Raw genomic sequence first — 24,333 nt, 5'->3', positions numbered from 1 at the left:
CCCCCCAGGCCCCGCCGGGCTGGGGGCGAGGCCCGGCCGCCGCCCCGCCCTCCGCCCGGCCCCCGCGCTCGGCCAATCGGGCGGCGCCCTGTTGGCTGTGCCCGGCGGCCCGCAGCACGGCCCAAGATGGCGGCGCGCGCGCAGCGGGGCGGCCTGGCGGCGGCCCTCCTCGCCGGTGCTCTGCTCGCCCTCGGCCGCCTGCCGCTCGCCCTCGGGCAGGCGGCGGCCGCGGAAGGCTCGGCCGCAGCTCAGCCGCACCGCCGCTTTGAGTACAAGTACAGCTTCAAGGGGCCGCACCTGGTGCAGGCGGACGGGACGGTGCCGTTCTGGGTGCATACGGGCAGTAAGTGCCGGGCGGGGGGCGAGCGGGGCCGCGCCGCGCCGTGCTCCTGCCGTGCAGGCCGCTGTGGCCGGTCCCGCGGGAGGCACTCGTTGCTTGAGGAAAAGGTGCGGGCAGGAGTCGCCGCAGGCCGTGGCCGGGGAGGCGAGGGCTCTCGGGGCCTGCGGCTGCCGACGCGGCGAAGAGCAGGGCTCGCCCCCGGCCCCCGCGGCTTCCGCTCGGTAGAGCCCTGCCGCGGGCTGGGCCCCCAGCCCCGCACGCCCCCCGGGCCCTGTCCCGCGGCTTTCCGCGTAGCTCCGAAGGGCCGGGGGGTGACTGTGGAACGCCAGAAGTCCTCCCCCGGTGTCCGCGACGTGCGGCTCGCAATTACCTGTGGCCTCGGCTGCGGTGCGGCGGCCGCGGCGCCGTGAGGCGCGGGCCGGTGGCGCGCGCCGCGCGGTGAGGTGGCGCTCGGCCTCGCGCCCGCGCGCTGCGCCGCGAGCCCGCCGCGGCTGGCGGGGCCGGGGCCCGGGGAGCTCCGGGGCCGGCGCCTCGGCGGCTTGTCCCCTCCGCAGCGCGGGTGAGCGCTGCGCTTGGGCTCGGAAAGGCGCCTGCTCCTCCGTGAGCGTCCCCTCCCGCGGGCGTCGCGGCGTCTGCCGAACGCGAGGCTGCTCCGCGGTAACTTCTGGGCTTCTGTGTTTTGGCGGATTTTGGTTTATATTGGTTAATTCAAGAGTGTTAATTTTTTACTCTTATTTGACATTGTGTTACACGTGACGTGAAGGAAACTGTCCATAGCTGAGCTTTTTTCCTGCTTTTTTAAGCAGATAATCACAAAAATAAATGTTATTTATACAAGCCAGTGAATCTCTCTCTAAATTTGTGCCTATTATTCTTTTAAACTATTAAACAGAAAACTACGACTTTGTTTTTTAAAAAGCAGAGCAGAAATCTCTGATTTGTGAAGAGTCACGTGGGATACAGCAGAAAACTAAATGTGATTTTTTTTTTAATTAATTAATACATATCTTAACAGCAACATTGTTGTTCTACTTAAGTTGTATGTTGTGGCCCGAAGTGAAAGGTGATTAAGTCTACTGTAAAGCAGTAGTAGTCAAGTTGTTGCAAGTAAAGGTGTGGGGGTGTATTTTGTTTTTTTTTCCACTACTCTCAAGTGGTTCAATACTCCACTAAAAAGTTATTTTGAAAGCTGTTCCCTAGTTGAGGAGACCAGAAAATTTTATGAGTTTGGAAGATTTGTTAATTGGCCAGTTAAGAACTTGCAATACTTTGTCTTTCATATATTCAGTGGCGGTTCCTTTCCTTTCTAGATGCCATACCGAGTGCAGATCAGATTCGTATAACAACATCTTTGAAAAGCCAAAGAGGATCAGTGTGGACAAAAAACAAGTCAATATTTGAATATTGGGAAGTTGAAGTGACCTTTCGAGTTACAGGAAGAGGCCGCATTGGAGCTGACGGATTGGTATGAAGAATTTTTTAACTGAAAAAAAAAGTAGACATGCTGTAAAAAGTGGATCTTGACTTGTGACTCTTACTTGCTTTGTGTGATAGGCAGTCTGGTTTACAGAAGAGCAAGGCTTGGAAGGTCCTGTTTTCGGGGCAGCTGATAAATGGAACGGTGTTGGAATTTTCTTCGATTCATTTGACAATGATGGAAAGGTTAGTCAGAAGCAAACTTCTAGCAAAGATTATAAATTAATTTCCCACCTGTTTTGTACATACAACTTTGTGGGGGGGAAAAAAAAGGGTATTTTCCTACTCTTCCCCACCCCTTCACTTAGGATAAATTAAAATAGTCAATTTTCCCTTACAGAGTTTTTACTAGGCTTTTTCACACCTTTTTTTTTTTTTGCTTGAAAATTGAAGCATAACACATAATGAATTGCCACTGAATATTGGTTCATGTCTTAGGTTTGGAGGGAAAATGCCGTGTACCTTTGTATAAGCTGATATGTGGAATGTTCATGCACAGTTTGAAATGTTGATGTATCTGAAAATGTGTGCTTTGGAAGAGGCACGTTGTACCAAAATATGACACTGTGGAAGCACAAATTTCTGTGTCTGTCTTCAGAGATGCTCTTTTTCTTGGAACAAATCTCTTGACTAGTTCAGCATCAAAAATTCTGTAGCAGATGGGGGTGACAGTTGCTGGTTTGGATTTCCAGTTTTCCAGTCCAGAATGATCCTGGGGAACTTGAACAATGCATAGTACATCTGCTTTGCTTTTTTTTTTTTTCTTTTCCTGTACTACTTTGGCTTGTTTTTAGATGTTTTAGGTATATTTTTGTAGGTGTACAAGCTTTTTCCCTACAAGTGGCTTTTGTTATACAGCAAACTTCATGATATGTAAAAGTTGAAGGAATGAAGGTGACATTTGTAAGAATGAAGGTGATATTTGTGTTTCTGATCTTCAAAGACAAGACATAGAGTGTTGTTCAACTTGTTAACAATTTTTAAATCTTTTTTTTTTTTTCCCCTTTTTTTTCTGACTTGTGGCGTGAGTATGGACACTGGCATAGTTCAGCTGGCTGAAGATGCCATCTAACAAAAATTGCATGTGGACAGCACTGTTCGCCAGAACTTTGATTGCGCTGGGACTCTGATCATGAGAAGTTCAGTGTGATGTGAAACCATTATTCAGGAAGTGATGATGTGTCACTTTTAGTCAAAACAGAAATCTTCACCATGCCTGTATTGGTCTGATGTGTCTTAAATACTGGAGTTTGTAAGACTTTTTTTAATGACAACTTGTTGCTTTCTTCAGTCTCAGTATGGAGAAATTCCCCTTGTTGCTGGAAGATGTTTGCTGCTGTAACTGGTCCTCAGCCTAATATACTAGCATCCAGAGGTAGACTATATCTAGTACTGCCAACCCAAAGCATCCTGCTTCTGATTCATCATAAATCCCCCGAAAAGCCGCGTACAAGCTACTATGAAGAAATGTAACTCTATTCCAGCCAAAACCAGTGCACTTTAGGAGATGATGAATTGAAATGTTGAAGGGGGAAGGGAGATTAACTCTGAAAGCTTGTACTCCTGTGAAAGCTGGAGTTCACTTCATAAACTCCTGGAGGCAACTGGAGTAGCGCTGTAAATCTGTTCTGCCGTTATCATTTGAGCTTGTTCTCGTCTCCTAGCAATTTAAATAACTGGGGATGTATTCAACAGACTTTGTTTAGTCTCTGACAGATAGCTCCTGAGGTTTTTCTAATGATTGTGACAAGGTCAGTAGGGTGTCAACATAGTGTGTGTTTGGATGTTTTTCCCAGTATTACGTATCCAAAGTTGGATGTATTAAGTTATCTGTTAGTTTTATGATCTGTATCTTCACTACATATGAATTTCTCCTATCTGTGTCTTTTATATTTCTGTATTTGTGAAGTGATGGTAATTGGTAGTATATTCAGGAACTTAACTTGTGTGGGGTTTTTTTCACCCCTAACTATGCAAAGAATGTAGCAGTCTTTTGCAAAGCGTGCAGCATGACATAGTGCTTACTCAGCCTTTCTGTGATAAAGCACCTAAAGCCATCACACTACAGGTACACCACAGATGTATTTATTCTTTCTGTACTTCAGAATTACAAAAGCAAAAATGACTATCAGGGATGTTACTTATGTTTCACTTCAAATTATTCTATTTGTTTGCTATTTCTTTTTCTAGAAAAACAATCCTGGAGTGATTGTTGTAGGCAACAATGGAAAACTTCTGTATGACCATCAGAAGTAAGTTTCTTTTCGGTGTTAATGTTTGTTTTGGATGATGAAATGTAGCATGAAACTCTTTGAGAAACATAAAGGTTTCTTTCATATGAAACTTTTTTCCTTTGCATTTGAGTTTTTCTGTTTGTTAAAATACTGTTTTGGCAATAACAGCAGAGAAATTGGCAACTGATGGGTGTTTAAATGGCATATGCCCTTTGGGATAGGTGAACTCGGATAAATGGAGGTACAGACTTTTTACCTCTTCATTACGTAGCGATATCTTCCACACATAGCTAATAACTGACAAAAGTGACTAATTAGCTGTTACTGAAATTAATTGTTTTATTTTGATTTCTGACTGTTTATTGTCAAAAACACAATTGATACCTCATGGGATTCTCTGAGAAAAGAGGTGTCTAGTTGGGGTGGTGCAGTCCGGACTATAGCTTATTTCCATCTCAGTTCACGGCTGTGGGAATGTGTCTTAGAAGCAAACAGGTTACTGCATTCTGTCTGTATTTTGTCCTGTGTAAAGCATCCAGTACTGTTGATCCCAGAATGCAGAAAAGCTCAGTGTAGCTGTGGGACAGCTTTTGAAAAACTTGCATATTGGAAAAGTTATCACAATGTTGCTTAGTGATACATTGATGCTTTTTTTGTCTTAGCTGATAAGTCATAAGATATAGTTTTATGCAAGTTGTCTTCTTGCACAGTGATGGTTCCACGCAAGCATTGGCATTCTGTCAGAGGGACTTTCGTAACAAGCCCTATCCTGTTCGAGTAAAGATAACATACTACCTAAAAACGTTGACTGTAAGTACTCTGCAATAACAAAATTACTCGTATTTCTTAGCTTTTTAAGTGTGAGATTGTTGCAACAATTTGAAAACCCAGAGACCTCATATGTTCATTCCAATATTCTTGAAAATGTTGAGCTTGGTAGCAGAAGTTGGAAGAAGGTGGAGTGTGTTCAAATGCTAGACTAGTTCTTCTGTCTTACTTTTGTGCATCTGTAGTTTCCTGAGCTGACTCAGCAGCTATTGCTGATTTTTCTGATGTTATTTAAGAGTCAGTCATGCTGACGTACTCGTAACGTGCTCAGACCCTTCTCTTGCTGTTGACTTGCCTGTAGGGGTGTGCCAAAGCCAGCATCTGTTCCTCAGCTTCCAGTGGTTGAGCAGCTCCTTAACTTGAACGGTATTTCTCAAGCTGATCTGAGAGCTGCAGATGGTTTTGTAGCTGATTGTAAGAGGTTCTTGAAATGTGACTAAAAAACTGAAGTTCGCTCTTTGACAGGAGATTCAAATTTGCTATTTGAGTCTTCCCACCTCCAAGAAATAGTAAGGCTTTGAAGATTAAAGAAGATAGAAAACCACTGGTATAAGGGAGTCTTCAAGACTTCTTAAATATTATTCAGATTACTGTGAATTCCTGCTAGATAAGGAGAGAAAGATACTAATGTGGTCCTGGGTTGTGACAGCTATGAAGTGTGTGTTTCTTGGCTTATGATTTATTCTGAAAAGGTACTATTAATAGGTATTAGCCATAAAACACACAGCTGTCATTCTGTAGTAAAAGTTTCTCTAAAAGTAAACATCAGTGCACCTGAAAGGAGGTGGACCTTGTACTGTGTTGTAAGTGTTGTAATGGTAAAAGCTATCTGTTACTCTTGAATGAAGATTAAATTTCATACTCCAAGGCTACTCTCTCTTCTTGAATGCACCTCGTCCCTGATGCCTTATCTAGGAACTCCTCTGGCCCAAATGTTGCTGCTAACCTTAGCAGTTCTGCAAATGCATCTGTGGAGGAAGAGAAAATCTCTCTAAGCTTAGAATCAACCTACGAACAGTAAGGGATGTCTCTTCTAGAGTCATGAGACCGAAAATTTGTGTTGCCCAGAACCTTATTGGGATGTATACTTCTGATAGACTGGCCTTTAATGATCTCCGAGTCAGGGATTTCTTGAACCAGAGTTGATACTGTTACGCCATAATCAGTTTTAGAATAGAATAATTCGTGTGGAAGGGACCTACAATGATCATCTAGTCCAACTGCCTGACCGATTCCAGGCTGACCAAAAGCTAAAGCATGCTGCTAAGGGTGTTGTCCAAATGCCTCTTAAACACTGCCAGGCGTGGGCTGTTGATTGCCTCTCCAGCAAGCCTGTTCCAGGGTTTGACCACCCTTTCTGTAAAAAAAAATGCTTCCTAATGTCCCATCTGAACCTCTCCTGGCACAGCTTTGAGCTGTTCCCAGGCGTCCTGTCCTGTATCCCACGGAGAAGAGCTCAACACCTCACTCTGCACATCCATTCCTCAGGAAGCTGCAGAGAGCAATGAGGTTGTGCCTCAGTCTCCTTTTCTCCAAACAAGACAAACCCAGAGCCCTCAGCTGCTCCCCATAGGACATGCCTTCCAGTCCTGTCACCAGCTTTGTTGCCCTTCTCTGCATTCAGGTACCTTAACATCCTTTGTAAAATTGTAATGCTCACAGCACTCAGGGTGAGGCCACACCAACGCTGAACACAGCGCGGTGATCACCTCTCTTGACCAGCTGGTTACACTACGTTTAATGCATCCCAGGATGCAGTTTGCCCTCTTGGCTGTCGGGGCACACTGCTGACTCGTATTGAGCCTCCCATCAACCAGCACCCTCAGATCGCTTTCTGCAGAGCTGATTCCCAGCTACTCCTTTTGCAGTTTATACTTGTGTCTGGCATTATTTCATCCCAAGTGCGGGATCCAGCATTTGTTCTTGTTAAATTTCATGCCATTGATGATTGCACAATACTCCAGTCTGTCTAGATCCCTCTGCCAGGCCTCTTGCCCCTTAAGTCAACAGCACCTTCCAGTTTAGTCTCATCAGCAAACTTGCTAAGGGTGCATTCAACTCCTGCATCCAGATCATTGATAAAAATGTTGGACAGCACTGGCCCTAGGATTGAGCCCCGAGGAGCACTGCTGGTGACCTGTTGCCAACCAGGTGTAGCCCCATTCACTGCAGCCGTTAGAGCCCTGCTATCCAGCCAGTTCTTCATCCAGTGCACTGTGAACCTCCTCATCGCACAGTTGGTCAGCTTGTCCAGAAGGATACTGTGAGAGACAGTATCAAAAGCCTTACTGAAATCCAGAACTACATCCACCACTCCCCTTCATTCACTGTGTGGGTCACCTTAGAGTAGGATATCAAATTAGTTAGATGAGACTTTCCCTTTGTGAACCCGTGTTTGACTGTGCCTGACGACTGCATTGTTCTTTAGATGCCTTTCAGTAGCACCCAGTATGATTTTCGTAATTTTTCTAGGCGCTGAGGTTAGACTAACAGGTCCATAGTTTCCTGGATCTTCGCTCATGTGCCTGTTGTAAATTGGAGTAATATTAGCTAGCTTTTAAGTCAGAGGGGACCTCCCCAGACTCCCAAGACCTTTGGTAGACAATTGAGAGGCGTCCTGCTATAACATCTGCCAGCTCCTTTGGTGCTCTGAGACGAATCCCATCCAGCCCCATGGATTTATGAACACTCAGCTGATACAACTGGTCCCTTACAATTTCAGTGTCCACAAATGGGAAGTCACTGCTTCCACAGCTGAGGTCCTCCAACTCAGTGGACAGGGCAGCCCAAGGTCTGTCAGTGTTAGTACAGACTAAGGCACAGAGAGTTGAATGCCTCTGTCTTGTCTTCATCCGTATTTGTCAGGTGACCATCTTCAACAAGTATTGGTCCAGTGGTTTCCTTAACTCACTTAGAAAAGTAAGTTAAGGAAAAAGTCTGACACAACACTGGCCAGTTTCAACTCTGGTTGAGCTTTGGCCTTTTGTGTCTTCTCCCTGCATATGCGAACCACAGCCCTGTAATCTTCCTGTGAAGCCTGACCTTGCTTCCAGAGATCATACAATTTCTGTTCCCTCTTGAGTTCCACGAGGAGTTCCCTGTTCAGCCAAGCTGGTCATGTGCCCCACTTGCTTGATTTTCAACACAATCAGATTGCCTGCTCCTGTGCAAGGTTTCTGGGGGGGAGGAGGTTCTTAAAACTGACCAACACTCACGGACCCTTAAGTCCTCAAAAGCTGTTTCTCAGGGGACGTTGCTAACTAGCTCCCTGAGCCGCTTAAAGTTTGCTCTCTTGAAATCCAGTATAGCAACTCTGCTGACCTTTTTTCTCATTACACCAAGAATTTTTCAGTCTACCATTTTGTGATCACTGTGGCCAAAACAGCCACCTACCATCACACCTCCTGTGAGGAGTCCTCTATTCACAACAAAGTCTGGAAGGGCATCTTTCCTAGCTGGCTCACTGAGTACTTGTGACAAGAAATCACATTCAGGAATTTCCCAGACTTGCTTGTCACAGCAGTGTGCTCTTCCCAGTTGATGTCTGGGAAGTTGAAATCTCTCATAAAGACAAGGACTGCTGATCCAGAGGTTTCTCCTAATTGCCTATAGAATGACTTGTTAGTGCTGTCATCCTGGCTGGATGCTCAATAGTGGACGCGCACAATGACATCTGCTTTGTTTTCCACCCCACTAACCCTCACCCAGAGGCTGTCAACCACATTGTCTCTAACTGTAAGGGCTGTACAATCAGACCTCTCCATTACGATCAGTGCAGTGCCTCCACTTCACCTGCCCTGCCTATCCATCCTGCAGCTCTCCATCCTAGCACCCCCACTGTGGGGCTCGTTTCACCGAGTCTCGCTAATACCAGTGACATTGTAGCTGTGGGAGTGGACCAGTGCTTCCAGTTTGTCTTGTTTGTTTATTATACTGCGTGTGGTGGTGTACAAGCATTTCAGATGTGCTCCTAAACTGTCGGTGCTCCCTGGAACAGTGTAATTGCTACCATTAGCACTCTCAGGTGGTGCTGTGCCATCCCTTGGCTTACCTTCGTCTCTCCTGGTGGTATCCCTTTCCCACTTGCGTTCCTTTCCACATGCTAATTTGTCTTGCTGCTTCTTATAACTGAAATGAATGCATTTTTGTATGTGTTGGGATTCTATGTGGTGTATCCTGTTAGGAGATGAATAGAAAATGCTGAGTTTTGTTCATACTGAACTTCAAATCAGGCCTTTTTTTCCTTTTTAAAATAGAAGGCTTATGCATTTTCTTTGTGAAAAGTGTTTTTCAGAAAATAAATAGTTTTTGATTCCTAGTATGAGCTGCTGAATTACCTGATAAGTTGTATTTGTGACCGTTACTGTAAACTGACAAAGCAATTAATGCAAATAGATTTATGTGGTAAAAATTGTAAGCATTTATCCTTTTAGGTATTAATTAATAATGGCTTTACTCCGGATAAAGAAGACTATGAATTTTGTGCGAAAGTGGAAGACATGGTGTTGCCATCACAAGGATATTTTGGAATATCTGCAGCAACAGGGGGACTTGCAGGTAGCAAATGTTAAAAATTGTGACAAATGGTGTGGAGACTTGCGGGGTTTGCAAGAGGGGTTTGGGTTTTTGGGTTTTTTTTTAGTGCTAGTGTTGATCTATTATACCAATTTTTGACCCTGATGATGTAATTAATCCTGTCCCATTCCTAAATTACTGATGTGCCTAGGCCTTTTCCTGCCTGGAGCAGAATAAGTTTCAGTTTATTCTGACCAAGACGTTGTGCAGTCTCATTCCCCACCGCATAAACTCCTGGGAGGACTTCAGGAGGGTGCTGTTGCCTGCAGACCCTTTGCAAGTGGAAGGTTGACTTGGGAAGTACCAGGATTTGTAACATGTAGCAGTAGCAACTAACAGTGGTGTTTTTGTTTGGTTTGTTGAATACAGATGATCATGATGTCCTGTCTTTTCTGACCTTCCAGTTGACTGAGCCTGGGAAGGAAGTAGTAAGCATCTTCACGCATAATTAGTAAAATATGTTATTGTATATGTTTTGTATGTAGCACCAGATTATGGCATTTCCTCTGATGTCATACTTAGCATTCCTGTTTCAGGATTTTGGCACGTAGCTCTGCTGTCATCTGTTTTAGAAAAATTAGACTAATACTGCAATGTTTCAGTTATATTTTAATTGTTTTCAAGACCAGGGTTCTTGAAGCAACACTGAATCAACAAAATGCCTGATGTTAAATCAAAACATGCAGAGAAAACAAACTGAAAGGTGCACTTTGTTTGGAAAGTGGACAAATAATCTGTTCAGCTTTCCATGCCTCTAGAATACTTCTGTATTGCTAAACGGTCTGTTGTTGTAAAACTTGATATCTTTTTAGTCACAGAAAGTATGCATGTATCGGGGAGAAAAAGCTATGGGTCTCCATAAGAATGTCTGGTTTCTCAATTCAACTCAATGTATTAATGTGCTCCACTAATTATGTTATGTTTTCAAATCTGAAATCTGAACAGCTTTGCTGGAGAGTAAGTTGTATAGGAGTGGTGGAAAACATGGAAAAAATCTCTCCCCCCCCCCCCCCCCCCCCCCCTTGATAATGTTTTAAAGCCAACCCCAGATGCAGAAATTCCTCAGCAAGATAAAGAGAAGTATCAAGAAGAATTTGAACACTTTCAACAAGAATTGGATAAAAAGAAAGAAGAATTTCAAAAGGAACATCCTGATGTGCAAGGGCAGCCAGGCAAGTTGTTTGAGTGATTTTTCAGTTGTCAAGGAAAACTTGTGCTTTCCAGCATATTCACAACTAGGGCCTGATACGCTGACTGATGTTTCTAAGCTCCTACTGATGTTATTTACTTTATTTGTAAAGTGTTTTCTGAAATATAAAGTGTCTTTTGTCATGTCTGGGTTGAGAACAAAGCAAATGAATGGAAACATGACAGGAACGGTGAGAATCTGTATGGAACAGTAGAAGGGATGGAAGGTCCCGCATCCTGCTGTTAAGTGATGATCAGGGAAGCATGACCTTTTTGGTTATTTGAAAGGTCATCTTTTTATGCTGTTTCTGCACATTCATAACAAACTTTTTTTCTTATCTTGTTTTATGGATAACATCTTTATGTTAAAGATGGACTAGTGGATGTGCCGGAACGTGTGCTTACTTGGAAGAGCTTTTTAATGCTTGCCCAGTGTTGGATGTGTTGAGTTCTGTCGGTTTCAGCACCACAGCATTAGCTGGCATTCAGTGTTGATATTTGGGTTGGCTAATAACCAAATTTCCAGCTTGATATTGTTAAAAACTCTGGCCTTTATTTTTACAGTTTAAGCTATTGATAAGAAATTTTGAGTTTGGCTTGGTAAGGCAGAATTGGCCCTTTCCACTAATGATACCACGTGTCTGCCTCTCTCAGCAAGGATTGGTTTAAAGATAGTTTGGACTGAACAGACTTTTCCACTGATTTCAAATGATATTTAATTTGGGAAAATTACAGTAATGACTCATGCCCACTTATTTTGAACGTTTAGCCAAGGTGCTTTGACTGTGATTGTTCTGGTATGGAACATGGTAGGGGTTTTGTTTGTTTGCTTGGGTTGTTTTTTTAATTGTTGATTTTTAATTTTTATTTGTTTATTTTTAGAGCCAGGCAAAAAAAGTATCTTCTTATTTAAAAATATAATGGAAGCCAGTCTATTTCTTTCTTTTGTGGACTGAATTAACTGTGTATGAATGTACATGTATCAGGAATGTACTTCAGGCATCTGTATCTGAAATTTCAGGTTGTCAGTTTTTTTGCACAGTGATAAGTTATGACTGTTCTAATGGTCCTACACCATTTTAACTTCATCTGTATTTTTGAAATATTGTCTAGCCTTCCATTGATAAGAAACAATCTTTTTGCCATAGAGTCTTTTGGACCTTCTTCTTTCTGATGTTGTTGAAGCTGCGGAGGAACTCACTCAAAATGTATAGACGCTTCTCTATTTCAAGCTACTTTTTAAAGTTTACTTTTTCAAAAAAGTAGCTGTTACTTGATACCTGCAAATCTTTTCTGAAGGATAATTGGTAATACAATGCTAGCTTATGCAGAGATGGCTGCCTCCTATTAATATGAGCCTCCTCTTTCTGTTTTATGTTGCACATACCCAGGTATTGAAGTAGTAACTATAAGATGGAGTCTGAGTTTGAATGTGTGATTATCTCCGTTCAGTTGTTCTGATCCCGTTTAGGTATCCCTTGCTGTGGCAATGATGATAAATAAACACCAAATGTATGAAATTATGGGGAAAAAGTGTAGCCATGTGGAAACTTTAAGGGAACGAGGAAAAACAATACAATGCAATTTATGAGCCATGCATATACATAAGAACTACCTGTGCTTTTTTCTTATTAGCGGATGATCTTTTTGAAACTGTAAGTGATCGTGAACTGAGGCAAATCTTTGAGGGGCAGAATCGAATTCATCTTGAAATCAAACAGCTTAATAGGCAATTGGACATGATTCTGGATGAGCAGAGGAGATACGTCTCTGCAGTCACAGATGAGATTGCTAAAAGAGCAGCTGCTTTTCCAGGTCAACAAGGACAGGTAAATAATAATAATAAAAAAAAAATACACCGTGATTGATAGCTCAGCCTAATTTCAGCGGCATGATGAATTTGCTTTTTCCAAGATATATTGATCTTTTTCTTCTCCCTTAACCCCCGCCAGGTTTCCCAGCAAGAGATTGAGACAGTTGTGAAAACTCAAGAAGAGGTCATTAGACAAGTAAATGAAATAAGGTAAATGCTTTCTAAATATTAAGGCTGTGTTTTGAATGTTATATTATTTTCCACCTTTTAAATCCTATTTATTATTTCAGTAGGAGAATATTGACAAACTCAAAATTTCTGTTTCAGTTCCTTAGTGATGACTCTCTACATACATTTAATTTCTATACTAAAGTAAGTTCATGTCTCTAGGGTCACTAAGCCCCCTAATTTCCATAGTCTTTATCATGAGATTCCACTTCAACGGATAAGTCCAGTCCCTCTAAAAACAATCGATTTCTGCTAATGTGATAACCTGCTTCCTCATGGAAATTTGTTACTCTGATTTTGGAGTATTGATAACTACATGAGCATAAATGTCTTTTATAGCTAGTGAACCTATTAAAAATAAAAGTATATCGGAGTATCTTGTCCGTATATTCAGTCTACTCCTGATATAATGATTATGTGAGTTTATTATTATATAATATGATGAATAAAATCTATAATATTGTACTTGGATAATATTATATGAGGTATATTTGAGGTTTTGTTTAGTGTAAACAACCTATAAAGGCTTGTAAGTAATTCTGAGAAGTAGTTCTGTACAAATGAAAATACACATGTAGTTAAGAGTTATTAAGATTTATTGCTTATTCTTCTAATTATTATTTTTGCTTTTTTAAAAGTAGTTCACTTTTTTCTTCAATGTAGACATATATTTTGACTTTGGGGTTTTTCCCTGATTTTGCTATGACTGTCTAAAGCTCATATATTGATTAGAGCTCCATAATGGTGTGTATAAGCCTTGGATAGGCCTCCCCCCTGCCCCCCATTTCCATTGTAAATTGATCTTGTTTATCAGTAGGAGCAGGGCTAGGCATTGCTGCTTGATGGCAGTTGAAACAAGGGCCAGATCTGGAAAATGTTTAATGTCCTCTCTTGGCCTGAACTTTGAAAAATAAGGTGACAAAAAAGTGCGGTTTCCACAGTCCTGCACCTGTCAAGGAGTAACTCCATCCATCAGCACAGCCAGGGGATTAATCAGCTGGAAAGCAGTTCTGCAGGAAAGAGTTTTGGAATCCTGGTAGACAAGAAGTTGAACCGTGGACAGCAACACACTCATACAGGAAAGCCCCAGCAGCATTCCAGGCTGTTTCGTACAGAGTATTGCGGGTGGGTCAAGGGAGATGATTGTCCCTCTCTGTTCAGCACTGCTGACACAACATCTGGAGTCCTGGGTCCAGGCCTGGGCACCCCAGTACAAGAGCAACGTGGACATACTGGAGGGAGGCAAGTGATGGATCATGAAAATGGTGAAGGGGTTGGAACATTTGTTACACAACGAGAGGCTGAGGGAAATGGAGAAAAGGCTTGAGGGCAACTTATCAGTGGGTGTAAATACCTGATATTGGAGGTGGTGGGGGTGATAGAGAGTGAACCAGACTCTTCTCACTGGTACCCAATGACAGAATCACAGAATGTTAGGGGTTGGAAGGGACCTCTGTGGGTCATCTAGTCCAACCCTCCTGCTGAAGCAGGGTCACCTAGAGCAGGCTGCACAGGACCTTGTCCAGGCGGGGCTTGAATATCTCCAGAGAAGAAGACTCCACAACCTCCCTGGGCAGCCTGTTCCAGTGCTCCGTCACCCTCAGAGGGAAGAAGTTCTTCCTCATGTTCAGCTGGAACTTCCTGTGCTTCAGTTTGTGCCCATTGCCCCTTGTCCTGTCGCTGGGCACCACTGGAAAGAGTCTGACCCCATCCTCCTGACACCCACCCCGCAGATATTTTGAGGCATTTCTAAGGTCCCCTCTCAGCCTTCTCTTCTTCAGGCTGAACAATCCCAGCTCCCTCATCCTCTCCTCATAGGAGAGATGCTCCAGTCCCCTCCTCATCCTCGTAGCCCTTCTCTGGACTCTCTCCAGTAGCTTCTCCTCTTTCTTGAACTGCATGGGTATGAAGGGCAATGGTCACAAACTGAACGAATTTCTGTGTAGACGTAAGAAAAAAACTTGTCAGGGTAGTTGAACACTGGAGTAGGTTGGTCCCCCAGAAAGGTTTTGCAGTCTCCATGCTTGGAGATACTGGAGACTCAGCTGTGGCTAAAAATTCCTTGGTTTGTTAGGTGCTAAGACATACTGTCATGCAGCACTAAAGAATAAAGGAAAAAAGAAAAGCACTCTAATATTAAATTACTGTCGCTTACATTGTGTAGTGAAGACAGAAATGTGTTGGTTTTTTTCCTGTGCCGGTGTGTTGTGTAGACCATTTTAGTAATCTTGTCTCCGTTTCTTGTAGGTTAGAGAAAAATGGGAAAACATTTTGAAACTCTGCTGTGATAGAAGTGCTTGTTTGTTCTTTATGCAATGGGCTGCATGCTCTTACTTAAAAAATACTTTTGTTATTTGAAGGGTGTGAATATTTTATGGTCTAATTTTTATTTTACTGTGTACAAACCAGGCCTATCAGCTGGTATGTCAGTGTCTTCTGTAGCATATTAAAGGAGACTTTGGCAGTTACAGCCTTGGTTTCTTGACCTGAATATATTCAGTTGTGTGGCAGTCTTGGGTAACTTACTGGAATCTAACTGTACTGCATGAAGGCTCCTGGGGAGGGGGGGGTTGGTTTTTTGTCAGAGGACTTTCTGCCAGTTAACTTTCTCAGGAAACTTCAGTATTTGCAGGGATGCTTGCAAGTTCCCAAGTGATTAATAATTTTGCTTTTTAAGATGCAGTTTTTTAAAATTGATTGAGAGGTTGCTGTGCCTTTTCAAGCTATGTTACCAAATGAAGTAAAAATCTTACCTTGAAGGTACTACACTACCAAAATGAAATTTAGAAAATTCCTGTTTGATAGGGATGTCTGTGTACTGCTTCTAAGATGTTTCTAAATTGCTGTCTTTAGCAGGAGTGTCTTTAGGTTGCTTTAACTCTTCATTTGTAGTAGTTAAAACGTTCCTTACCTTGGGCTTAAAAAAAGGAGATTAACAATTCCTACAACTTCATGCTGTAGTATGGAAGCAGTTCTGGGTTTTTTCCTGTATTAGTTCAAGGGCAGCTCTTGTGATTTATCTAAGTAGGTCAGTTTTTTGTCGAATGAAGATTAGAGCGCTTCCATTTTTGCACTTGTTCTTCCATGAAAGCTTTTATGTTAATATTCTTGACAAATCTTTATACCTTGCAAGCAAATTAAATTTTTTTGTTAACATTGGCAGTCTGCCCTTTTAGTGACTACTTATTAGGTATGAGTTTGCGTAACATCATCTTAATATTTTTCTTAGATTAAAGAAATGCTTTGTTTATAGATAGAGATGAACAGCCTGCTGTTGCGTGGCTGGTCATCCCGGAGGAGAAGGACTTACTGTCTAAGTAATTTTATTGTCAAGATTTGTGGATTTCTTAATCGTCTGATTACAGGAGAATCTTGTGTGTTCATACAATAGAAACTATCAGCATGGTGTTGTTCATGCAAAAGTGAATATAAATTAAATTTGATACAGATCATGTCTATTTAGGGAAGTTATTTTGCTTTTAACAAACAGTGGATCAGTCTGGGGGAAGGTGAGGGTGCAGATTTCTGTTGATTACGTAGGGATGGTGTTATGAGCAGGGGGAGGACCAAAAGGAGTGTCACACTTGTGTTCTAGCACTGAAAATAGCAGGGCAAGATAAAAAATGTGAGGGGTGTGAATAGACAGAATTACTATCAGCATTTATTAGGTGGTGGTCATGGTGGTGGTTGCATGAATTTGCATGGGCGAAAAACTTACTTCTAAAATAGGTTATTATAACACTAATTCAAAGTACAGGTAAATATTAATGAATTTAAACAATTATACAATGACAATACAAAAATGTAAAATAATTTCTGGATAACATATATAATAATTTAAGTTAGGACAGATGAGGGGTTTTATGCATTCGTTTTTCATGTATAAGTTCCAAACCAGAAATGTGAAATGAGAGAAGGTGAGAGCTGCTTTGATTAGTTTTGTTTGCAGTGGCTTACAGAAGCAAACAGCTGATTTTTGATAATTCCTTTTGGTAATTTTGCAGTGATGACCTTAGTGAGGTAGACATTGAGAGTTTTGCAGAAGTCATGGCTAACTCTGTCCGACCTAGACTGCAGTACATTTCGTGGAGTAACTGGAAATGTAACGCTGGAAAGTGACTGATCTTCTAACATGTGCTGGAAGTGGGAGTGAGCTTTTACATAGATGACAGAGAAGGCGAATTCTTGGATCTTTTTCTTATTGAAAGTGAAAAGAATTTTTTTGTTATGTGGGAAGTACGTAGAATACTAGTAGTCTACTATGTTAAGTTGATTTGTGCCTTAAAGTGATATTTTTAAGAAAAACTGGTAGTCTTCAGTTTGAAGAAAAGTATATTGTTAATCCAGCATTTAGTAGCGACTATAATTACTAAATGCCTCTGTTGAAGTGGTGTATTGGCAACTTGATATAATTGTGTCGATTGATTTAATGTGTGGCTTTGACTTAGTATGTAGCTGCTTCAAGTAGTTTAAACATGCTGTATGGTTCTTATAATGGAGCGAAAGCTGCTATAACACTAATGTAGCATAGCTATGCTTGCAGTGGGTGCTTCTGGAGAGTTGTCATAGTGCCTTTGAATAGATATGTACCTTACTAGTTTTCTCTTTTCACCTTTTTTTTAAAAAAAATTTATTTTTAGTTTTGTGGTTTTTTGAATTTTAATGGCATGAAGAGCAGCTGATGCAAAGGTGAAAGATGGGCAGCATCTGTATGAAGATTATTTGTAAACATTTAAGTTTTGATGCTTAACTTGCTGTTTTCACAATCAATATGAGCCATTTAAAAATCAGTAATATCGTTTCGTATAACACAAATACGATTATGTGTTGTTGTTGTCAGTTTACTCAATGAATAGTATTCAAGCCATGTTTTCTGTGTTGTTTTTTTTCTTATGTGAAAGTTAAAATTGAAAGTGTTCAAGGCCAGGTTGGATGGGGCTCTGAGCAACCTGATCTAGTGAAAGAAGTCCCTGTCCACGGCAGGGGCGTTAGACTAGATGATCTCTAATGGTCCCTTTCAACCCAAATCATTCTGTGATTCTATGATAAAGTGCTGACCACTGTAGAAGGAGTTGAGATTTTACCTTGAAGGCATCGAAGTAAGCTCTCATCTGAATAAAATGTAAAGTTTTAAGTAAATTAAAAAGAAATACAAAGACATACATTTTGATTGTTTGTTCTGTTAATAGTGAAGAGATTAACATTCACATGATAAATATTTTAGCTGTAAAATAATCCTCTTTGCAACTGAAAAGAGACATCACAGTAGGGGAAAATTATATAAACATATTGATTGAGGTAAACTAGTCAATAAGAGAAAAATACTTAATCTCCAAACAGAATTAGTTATGGAACCTCAACTTTTTACAGATTTAATTTGATTTGTTGTTGAAGCAAAATGAATTCACATGAAGACAATATTAAGTATTATGGCCATGCATATGGGAAATGAGTTTCTCATATAAATGATAATCATGAAACAAGGATGTATCTAAATCTTTTCTTATCCCTAAAGCCTCTTCTGTATTTCGATTTCTTACGTGACTGCTTTTATTTATTTATTTTTCAAACAGCTTTTGGTTTTCTTCAAAGATTGCATTAAACTCTGCTTATCCTAAAGCCTTGGCAAGAACCTCAGATAAAACACCTGTTTTAGACTTCATCCATCAGGCAAAGCAGATGTCTAGCAATAGAATATTCGCTTGGTCTTGTTTTCAGCATGACTGCAGGAGATGGTGCACTGTACAAACTGAAACTGTCTGCGGAATTAAATATTTTTTAAAATCATAGTTTGATTGAGGAGTTATTTATTGATAGGTGTTCTTGGAAGCTAGAAAAAATGTTCTCTGTCTTTTGGGGCAACTGTGTATTTCAAATTAATTTTAATGGACTAAAAGGTGTCCATATTAACTGCTGTTCGTAGCAAAACTGTTCTGTGCTGAAAGATGTTTTGTTGTTTGTCCTGTTTCAGAAATTCCATGGCTGATACTCTGAGGTTGATCAGTGGAGCTCAACATCCTGGCTCTGCTGCAGGAGCCTATGAAACGACTCAGCACTTCAATGACATCAAAGAACACCTTCATGTAGTAAAGAGGGACATTGAGCATTTAGTACAACGAAATATGGTAATTTATGTGCTGGTAGTGTAAGCATGGCTGTAATACTTCTTTATTTGGCTGTTAGTGAAAAGCTAGGATGAGCCAGCATGCAATTTACGGAGCAATTAATCCTTCATTAAGCTGCTTCGCTAAAACTGCACTGGCTTGACCTAACTGCATGATCTGTGTCTTGATGAGAAGTTTTGCACAAAGAACATGATTTTTAGTCTAATTTCCTGTGGAAACAAGGTCAAGCAATTAGATTTTCTGGGTGCTTTTTTTTGTGTGTGTTTTTCCCCCCTACTTGACAGCTCTATACAGAGGAGATGCTCTATTGTTTCTGCACAGAAGGGAGAGCTTTAATCAGGGGACACTAGGGCAGGCTCCGCTTAAGGTCTCGAAGTGTGGAGGATGACTGCATTCACACACGGGAGCACCTTAGTCTAGCCTAAGTACAAATTAAGCTGAATTAGCATATGATCCCATAGAAGGTTCTTGATTTCTGGGTTAATTTACCAAAGATGTACTCTTTCCCCTATAACCCTCAAATTAATATCAGTTTATCTGAGAACATAAAGGTGAAAGAAGGAAGTGAGACGGGGAGTAAGATTATGATTTTTCAGAGTAATGTCATTTCTGTCGGTTTTCTGCTTGTGTTCCAGTTTTTAGATCATGTCATAAATACCTTGTTTTGTTTCTTGCATATAACAGTGCTTTGATGGTATGTCTTGTTTGCTCTCAAATATTGTGTTTCTTGGGTTTTAGCCATCTAGTGAGAAATCGAAGTGTCCGGACTTGCCACCGTTTCCATCATGCGTATCTACAGTGCACTTCTTCATATTTGTAGCGGTGCAAACAGTGTTATTCATTGGTTATATCATGTATAGGTAAGTATGTTTTTCTTTAAAGACAACAGGACAAATGATTTTAGAACTGCTGACTGGAAGTGCAGTTGTAATGTTATGATTATGTTAATCTTTAAAGCAAGCAATCATTCAGAGGGGAAGAGACCTTGGGTCTCTAGTTCAACCTTCTGCTCAAAGCAGGGTTGACACTGAATTCAGACCATGTTGCTTCGTGTTTAGACTGGTCAGGTCTTAAAAACCTCGAAGAATGGAATATTTACCACTGTTAGGGACCCCACTGGAAATGTTTAATAATCACAATGAAGTTTGTTATATTCTCCCTGTGCCTCCACCATATACCTAGTAGGAACCTGCTCTGTTTCAATTTGACTATTCTGTCTTTTTCTTATAGTGTGTGTCTCTGTAAAGAAACTGTCCCTGTCTCCACCATAACCTCTTGTTGTGGGTATTAGAAAGCTGCTGTTAGACCCCTTCTTTTGTCCAGGGTGAACAAGCCCACTTCCTCCCTCTCTTCTCTTTTGGCATGTACTTCAGCTCTTGACCACCGTCCTTATGGTCCTCTGCTGGACTTCCTGAAGTTGTTATCTTAAAATCTGATGTAATTTGGTTTTGTGGTTTGTTTTTTTGCTATGTGTACCTACAAGCTGCTTATTCCATCTTACAAATTCTTCGGTGAACTTTTTTTTATGATACATATCCATCCCTCTCCTACACATGATACTGATAGTGTATGGACTGTTTTTTTTTTTTTCCTTCTTTAAACTATTTGGCATGTTTTCTCTGTTGTCTTCCTCCTCCTTGTACTGTCATAATGTTCAAATTAAATTTGCATTGATGGAAAGGAAAACCTATTGAGAGTAAGGACTTACTTGCTTCGTAGTTTTCACTCTTGCTTCTCGCACACACTAATCAGGATAACGAGTAGGGACCAAAATAGCTGCATTGCCCTTTGAAGAGAAAATGCTGTTTGCTACCGCTGTGGAAGGAGAACTGGTATTAATATAAGACCAGTGCAGCTGATAGCCCTAACTTTTTATTATGTGTCTGCCTCTCTACAAAATGGAGAGAGTGCTTTTCTTATGTGTGTCATGTTATGCCATGAAATGCAAAGATGGCTTCTAAGACAAATGAGGAGCTGGTCCGTTCTAGTTCTTTTTGATGCCCATGTAATTCTAGCATCTGTGTGTGGTTGACCCACTAGGAAAATAAATATGTTCTGTGCCACAGGGCAAAGAAAATCCCATTTCAGGTAAATTCTTTCACTGCTTAGTTGTATGTGTTTCCTTTTCTGTGATGATCTTTAGGCCAATCAGATACTGAGAAGCTTTAGAAAATTTTAGTTCAAGTATTTTAAAAATCAGGTTGTGTTCTTGCACTTTTTCTGGCTTCTGGCCAGAATGTTTTGTTTGCTTCTATGTCTGATGCAAAACTGGAACTGTAGTGATGCTACCAATGTCTTTGTAAATAGAAAAATTTATCCTATTTTTGTGGTACGACTTAAATTTGATTTCCCTAAGTCTCTTTTGGCAAGATATGGAATCTTTTAATCCCCGAAGAAATGAAATATTTATTTATTTAAACCAGTTAGCTAGTTTTATACTGTGAGTACTTAATGAATTCTCCTCTGCTTTTTCTTTCAGGAGTCAACAAGAAGCAGCAGCCAAAAAGTTCTTTTGATGACCTGTTCCTTTTGTGTGTACATAACAGCAGTATGTATGCACAGAAAATTATACTCTTCTGTAAATGAGGGAAATTTGAGTGTTTGATATATTTCAATATTGTAAATTATTGCATTTTGTTAAACAAAATGAGTTCTCATTTAAACTGGTAATGCTAAAGTTAAAAACAGACTGGGGAGCAGCAGAGCAAATGCTAGATAGTGGAAGACTGCAGACCCTATCTAGGTCTATGTTTTCAGCTAACTTTCTCATAAATACTGGAAGGCAAATGCCGTATTCCTCTTCTTTTATTAAGATTCCAGAGGAGGGAATTGAAACACCCAGGTTTTGTGGTTGTTTGTAATGAGAACTGTAGGTGGATGATCTGTGCAGAAAGCTTGCCACTAAGTGTCCTGACATATCAGTTTAAAGAAACCAAAAGCAAACAAACAAAACAAACAAAACCCAAACAACTGCTCTTGGGTGGTGGGAGTGGGTGTTAAAAATTTGTTATAAACATTTAATTTCTTTACTACTTGGATTAACAGTTTAAGAATTATTTAGTTAATTCTAACTCTTCTTGAAATACGGATTTAAGCACTTTTTAACATGTGGACACAAAGAAAGGCCTTTAATGGTCTGGCTGTTGATACCTGATAGAGAAAACAAGCTATACAGAACAAGCAAATAAAGGCTTATTTCCTTATTTTGGGTTTTGGTTTTAGGGAGTGAGGGAAAACATGATAAAGTAGTTTCTTCGAGTATACTGTGGGACTGATTTCTCTTTTGTAGTTTCAAGTCTGTCTGTAATTTTGTTTGGAGATTTGTGAAACTTTTTCAGCAAAGATACCATTGCTTTATACCTCTTCAAATCTGATTTTATTAAGGATATGTTTAGTGTATGAATATGTCTTCTATAAAGCTGTCTTTCATGTATCAAATACAGATGCTTTGATTTAAATCTTGACATGGCAAGTATTCTAAACTAGAGATACTGAGCGTTAACCCATTTCTTCAAAAGCTGTTGCTTCAGACATGTTCGTTAATCTAGCAGCTATCATAGAACCAGTTTTGTGTGTCAGTTCCTGCTTTACTATCAAAAGCAGGAGACTGAACATGTATTTTTGATACTGCTTATCATGTGAACATTTGCTTCGGGAAAGAAACAAAGCGGATAGCCCAAATTAGGAATGTGAAATGGACTCATTTTGCCTTGTTTACATATCTGTGGTAACTTTGTCCTTGAATTGTTTGTGTGTGGAGTTAGAATAAGGGGGTTTGTTTTCTTTTTTCTTTTTTTTAAAATTCTATAAAATGCACAAATGCATCAGGATTTTTCACTTCTAACTGTTAACTTTTGCAGATTCAGACATACCGATTATCTGGAATCTAGCACACTACTACTGCATTCCTACAGTCTACTCCCTTGGGGTGCAACACATGCTGCCAAATTCACTGTAATGAAGAACACTTCAGTATTGTGCCTGTCAGTTTGGAGGAATGATAAATCTATGCAATATATTTTGTTACTTATAATACAGTGTCCAAAAAGTGGATATCTGTGCTATACCAATAAAGTTATACTACCTACACACCTATTTACATAGCTACAGTATGTAGTATACTGGAAGTGGTATAGCTTTACAGATTAATTTCTAAATTTGAGAAGATTTTGCTGTACTAATTGGAGAAAATACTGCCTCAAGCTAATCTTGCTGGATAAGTAGGGTAAATCAATGAAAAAAACTTTTCAGATAAGCCAGAATAACACATAGGAATTTATCCATTCAGTTCTTTCAACACCAGCAAATATTTACAGGTGCCTTGAGTCTAAGCTGTTACAACCCTGACTCTTCTAAGTAAACTTAATATATTTTCTTAAATTGTTCTGAAAATGCAGAGTGTTGTTCCTTTCAGTTGCAAGCCTTCCTGCATCAGTGCAACACCTGAACAGAACTTCCTCTCTCACAGCAGGCTTTGTAAGACTTTTTACACAGAAAGGCTAGCAACTGTATGTTGATAAGTAGGTGCATATATCTGGCATAATGAGGAACAGCTCTAACGTATCAATGGGAGGAAGCCTGTATTTTTAGTACTGTGAATTTATCCAACCATAACTTTTGTTTTAAAGCTGGAGCAGCCCAGACTTTTGTGTGTTTTGTTAGAAAGAAGAGAAGGCTGGGGGTGGTGTCTAGGGGAAAACATGAACCTGCAATTGTATCTTCATTATGAGGTTCAGCTTGTGTGTTTATGCTGCTAATGGATCTGACATATCTCCCATGTGCAACTAGGAGACTTTTGTATTAGGGAGCAGGAGGTGTAAAGCATAACGTCCAAAAAGTGATAACTTTGCTTAATTCTTCATTTCAGTCATGTCTCCTTGGAACTTCCATAATTGCCTCATCACTCACTGGATCAAAGGAAAGCTCCCAGTTGCCCAGCTCAGATTTTGTCCTGTCTGTTCTTGAAGTGATAGCAACAAATTTAGACTTTTAAGAATATTTGCCACTCAGTGTAGCCTCCTGTTATGGCTGGCTACTAGAAGTTTCTTTCAACACTGATAGCGTGTTTGATTCTTACCAAGTAAGATTTCAGGAACAGGAGGAGATGCTTTGGAATCCACTTTGACGATATGGGGGAGAACAAGTCGAATAATTGTGTTTGAAGTGTGGATGATAAGTAGCAAATATTTGGCGGTGACAAGAGAATCTCATTGTACTGGTCAGGGTATATTAAATACATGGTCACACCTGAATATTTAAAAAGTAAAATTCACAGTATGGTTTGTAAATTACCTAACTTGCTGTTTGAAGAAAATTTGACATTTATCAATGCATCAAGTACTGTAACACCGAAGACTGTCTACTGTTTTTTGGTTTTTTTTTAAATTCAAACGGCTGACGTTTTCATTTGTTTGTTTCTGACTAATGTAAATTGACACTTGGAGTTCAGAGATAACCTTATTTGAATAAAGATGCATATTTTTAGTAAGCTTTTTTTCTTTTAATTTGTTATATGTCAACAAAATC

General features: G+C 40.4%; 1 protein-coding gene across 3 annotated transcripts; it reads left to right on the top strand.

The window, feature by feature from the left end:
• The first annotated feature begins 126 nt into the window (after positions 1-126).
• Positions 127-24,295, top strand: LOC104328498 (protein ERGIC-53). 3 transcript variants are annotated; one of them, XM_075411287.1, is made up of 14 exons: positions 127-343; positions 1,651-1,805; positions 1,895-2,002; positions 4,007-4,068; positions 4,761-4,860; positions 9,312-9,435; positions 9,823-9,881; positions 10,493-10,625; positions 12,277-12,470; positions 12,594-12,664; positions 18,654-18,807; positions 19,546-19,667; positions 21,287-21,355; positions 23,675-24,295. In XM_075411287.1, exons 1-13 carry the CDS (start codon positions 127-129, stop codon positions 21,321-21,323), a joined length of 1,536 nt encoding a protein of 511 aa, XP_075267402.1. In that variant the 3' UTR covers positions 21,324-21,355; positions 23,675-24,295. The 3 variants fall into 3 exon arrangements, with proteins under 3 accessions (XP_075267402.1, XP_075267401.1, XP_075267400.1); XM_075411286.1 differs by having other exon boundaries at positions 22,668-24,295; XM_075411285.1 differs by lacking the exon at positions 23,675-24,295 and having other exon boundaries at positions 21,287-22,245.
• Positions 24,296-24,333: the final 38 nt, after the last annotated feature.

The sequence above is a fragment of the Opisthocomus hoazin genome, chromosome Z (genome assembly GCF_030867145.1).
Source record: "Opisthocomus hoazin isolate bOpiHoa1 chromosome Z, bOpiHoa1.hap1, whole genome shotgun sequence".
Classification (NCBI taxonomy): Eukaryota; Metazoa; Chordata; class Aves; order Opisthocomiformes; family Opisthocomidae; genus Opisthocomus; species Opisthocomus hoazin.
This window is presented reverse-complemented; position numbering and strand designations above follow the sequence as displayed.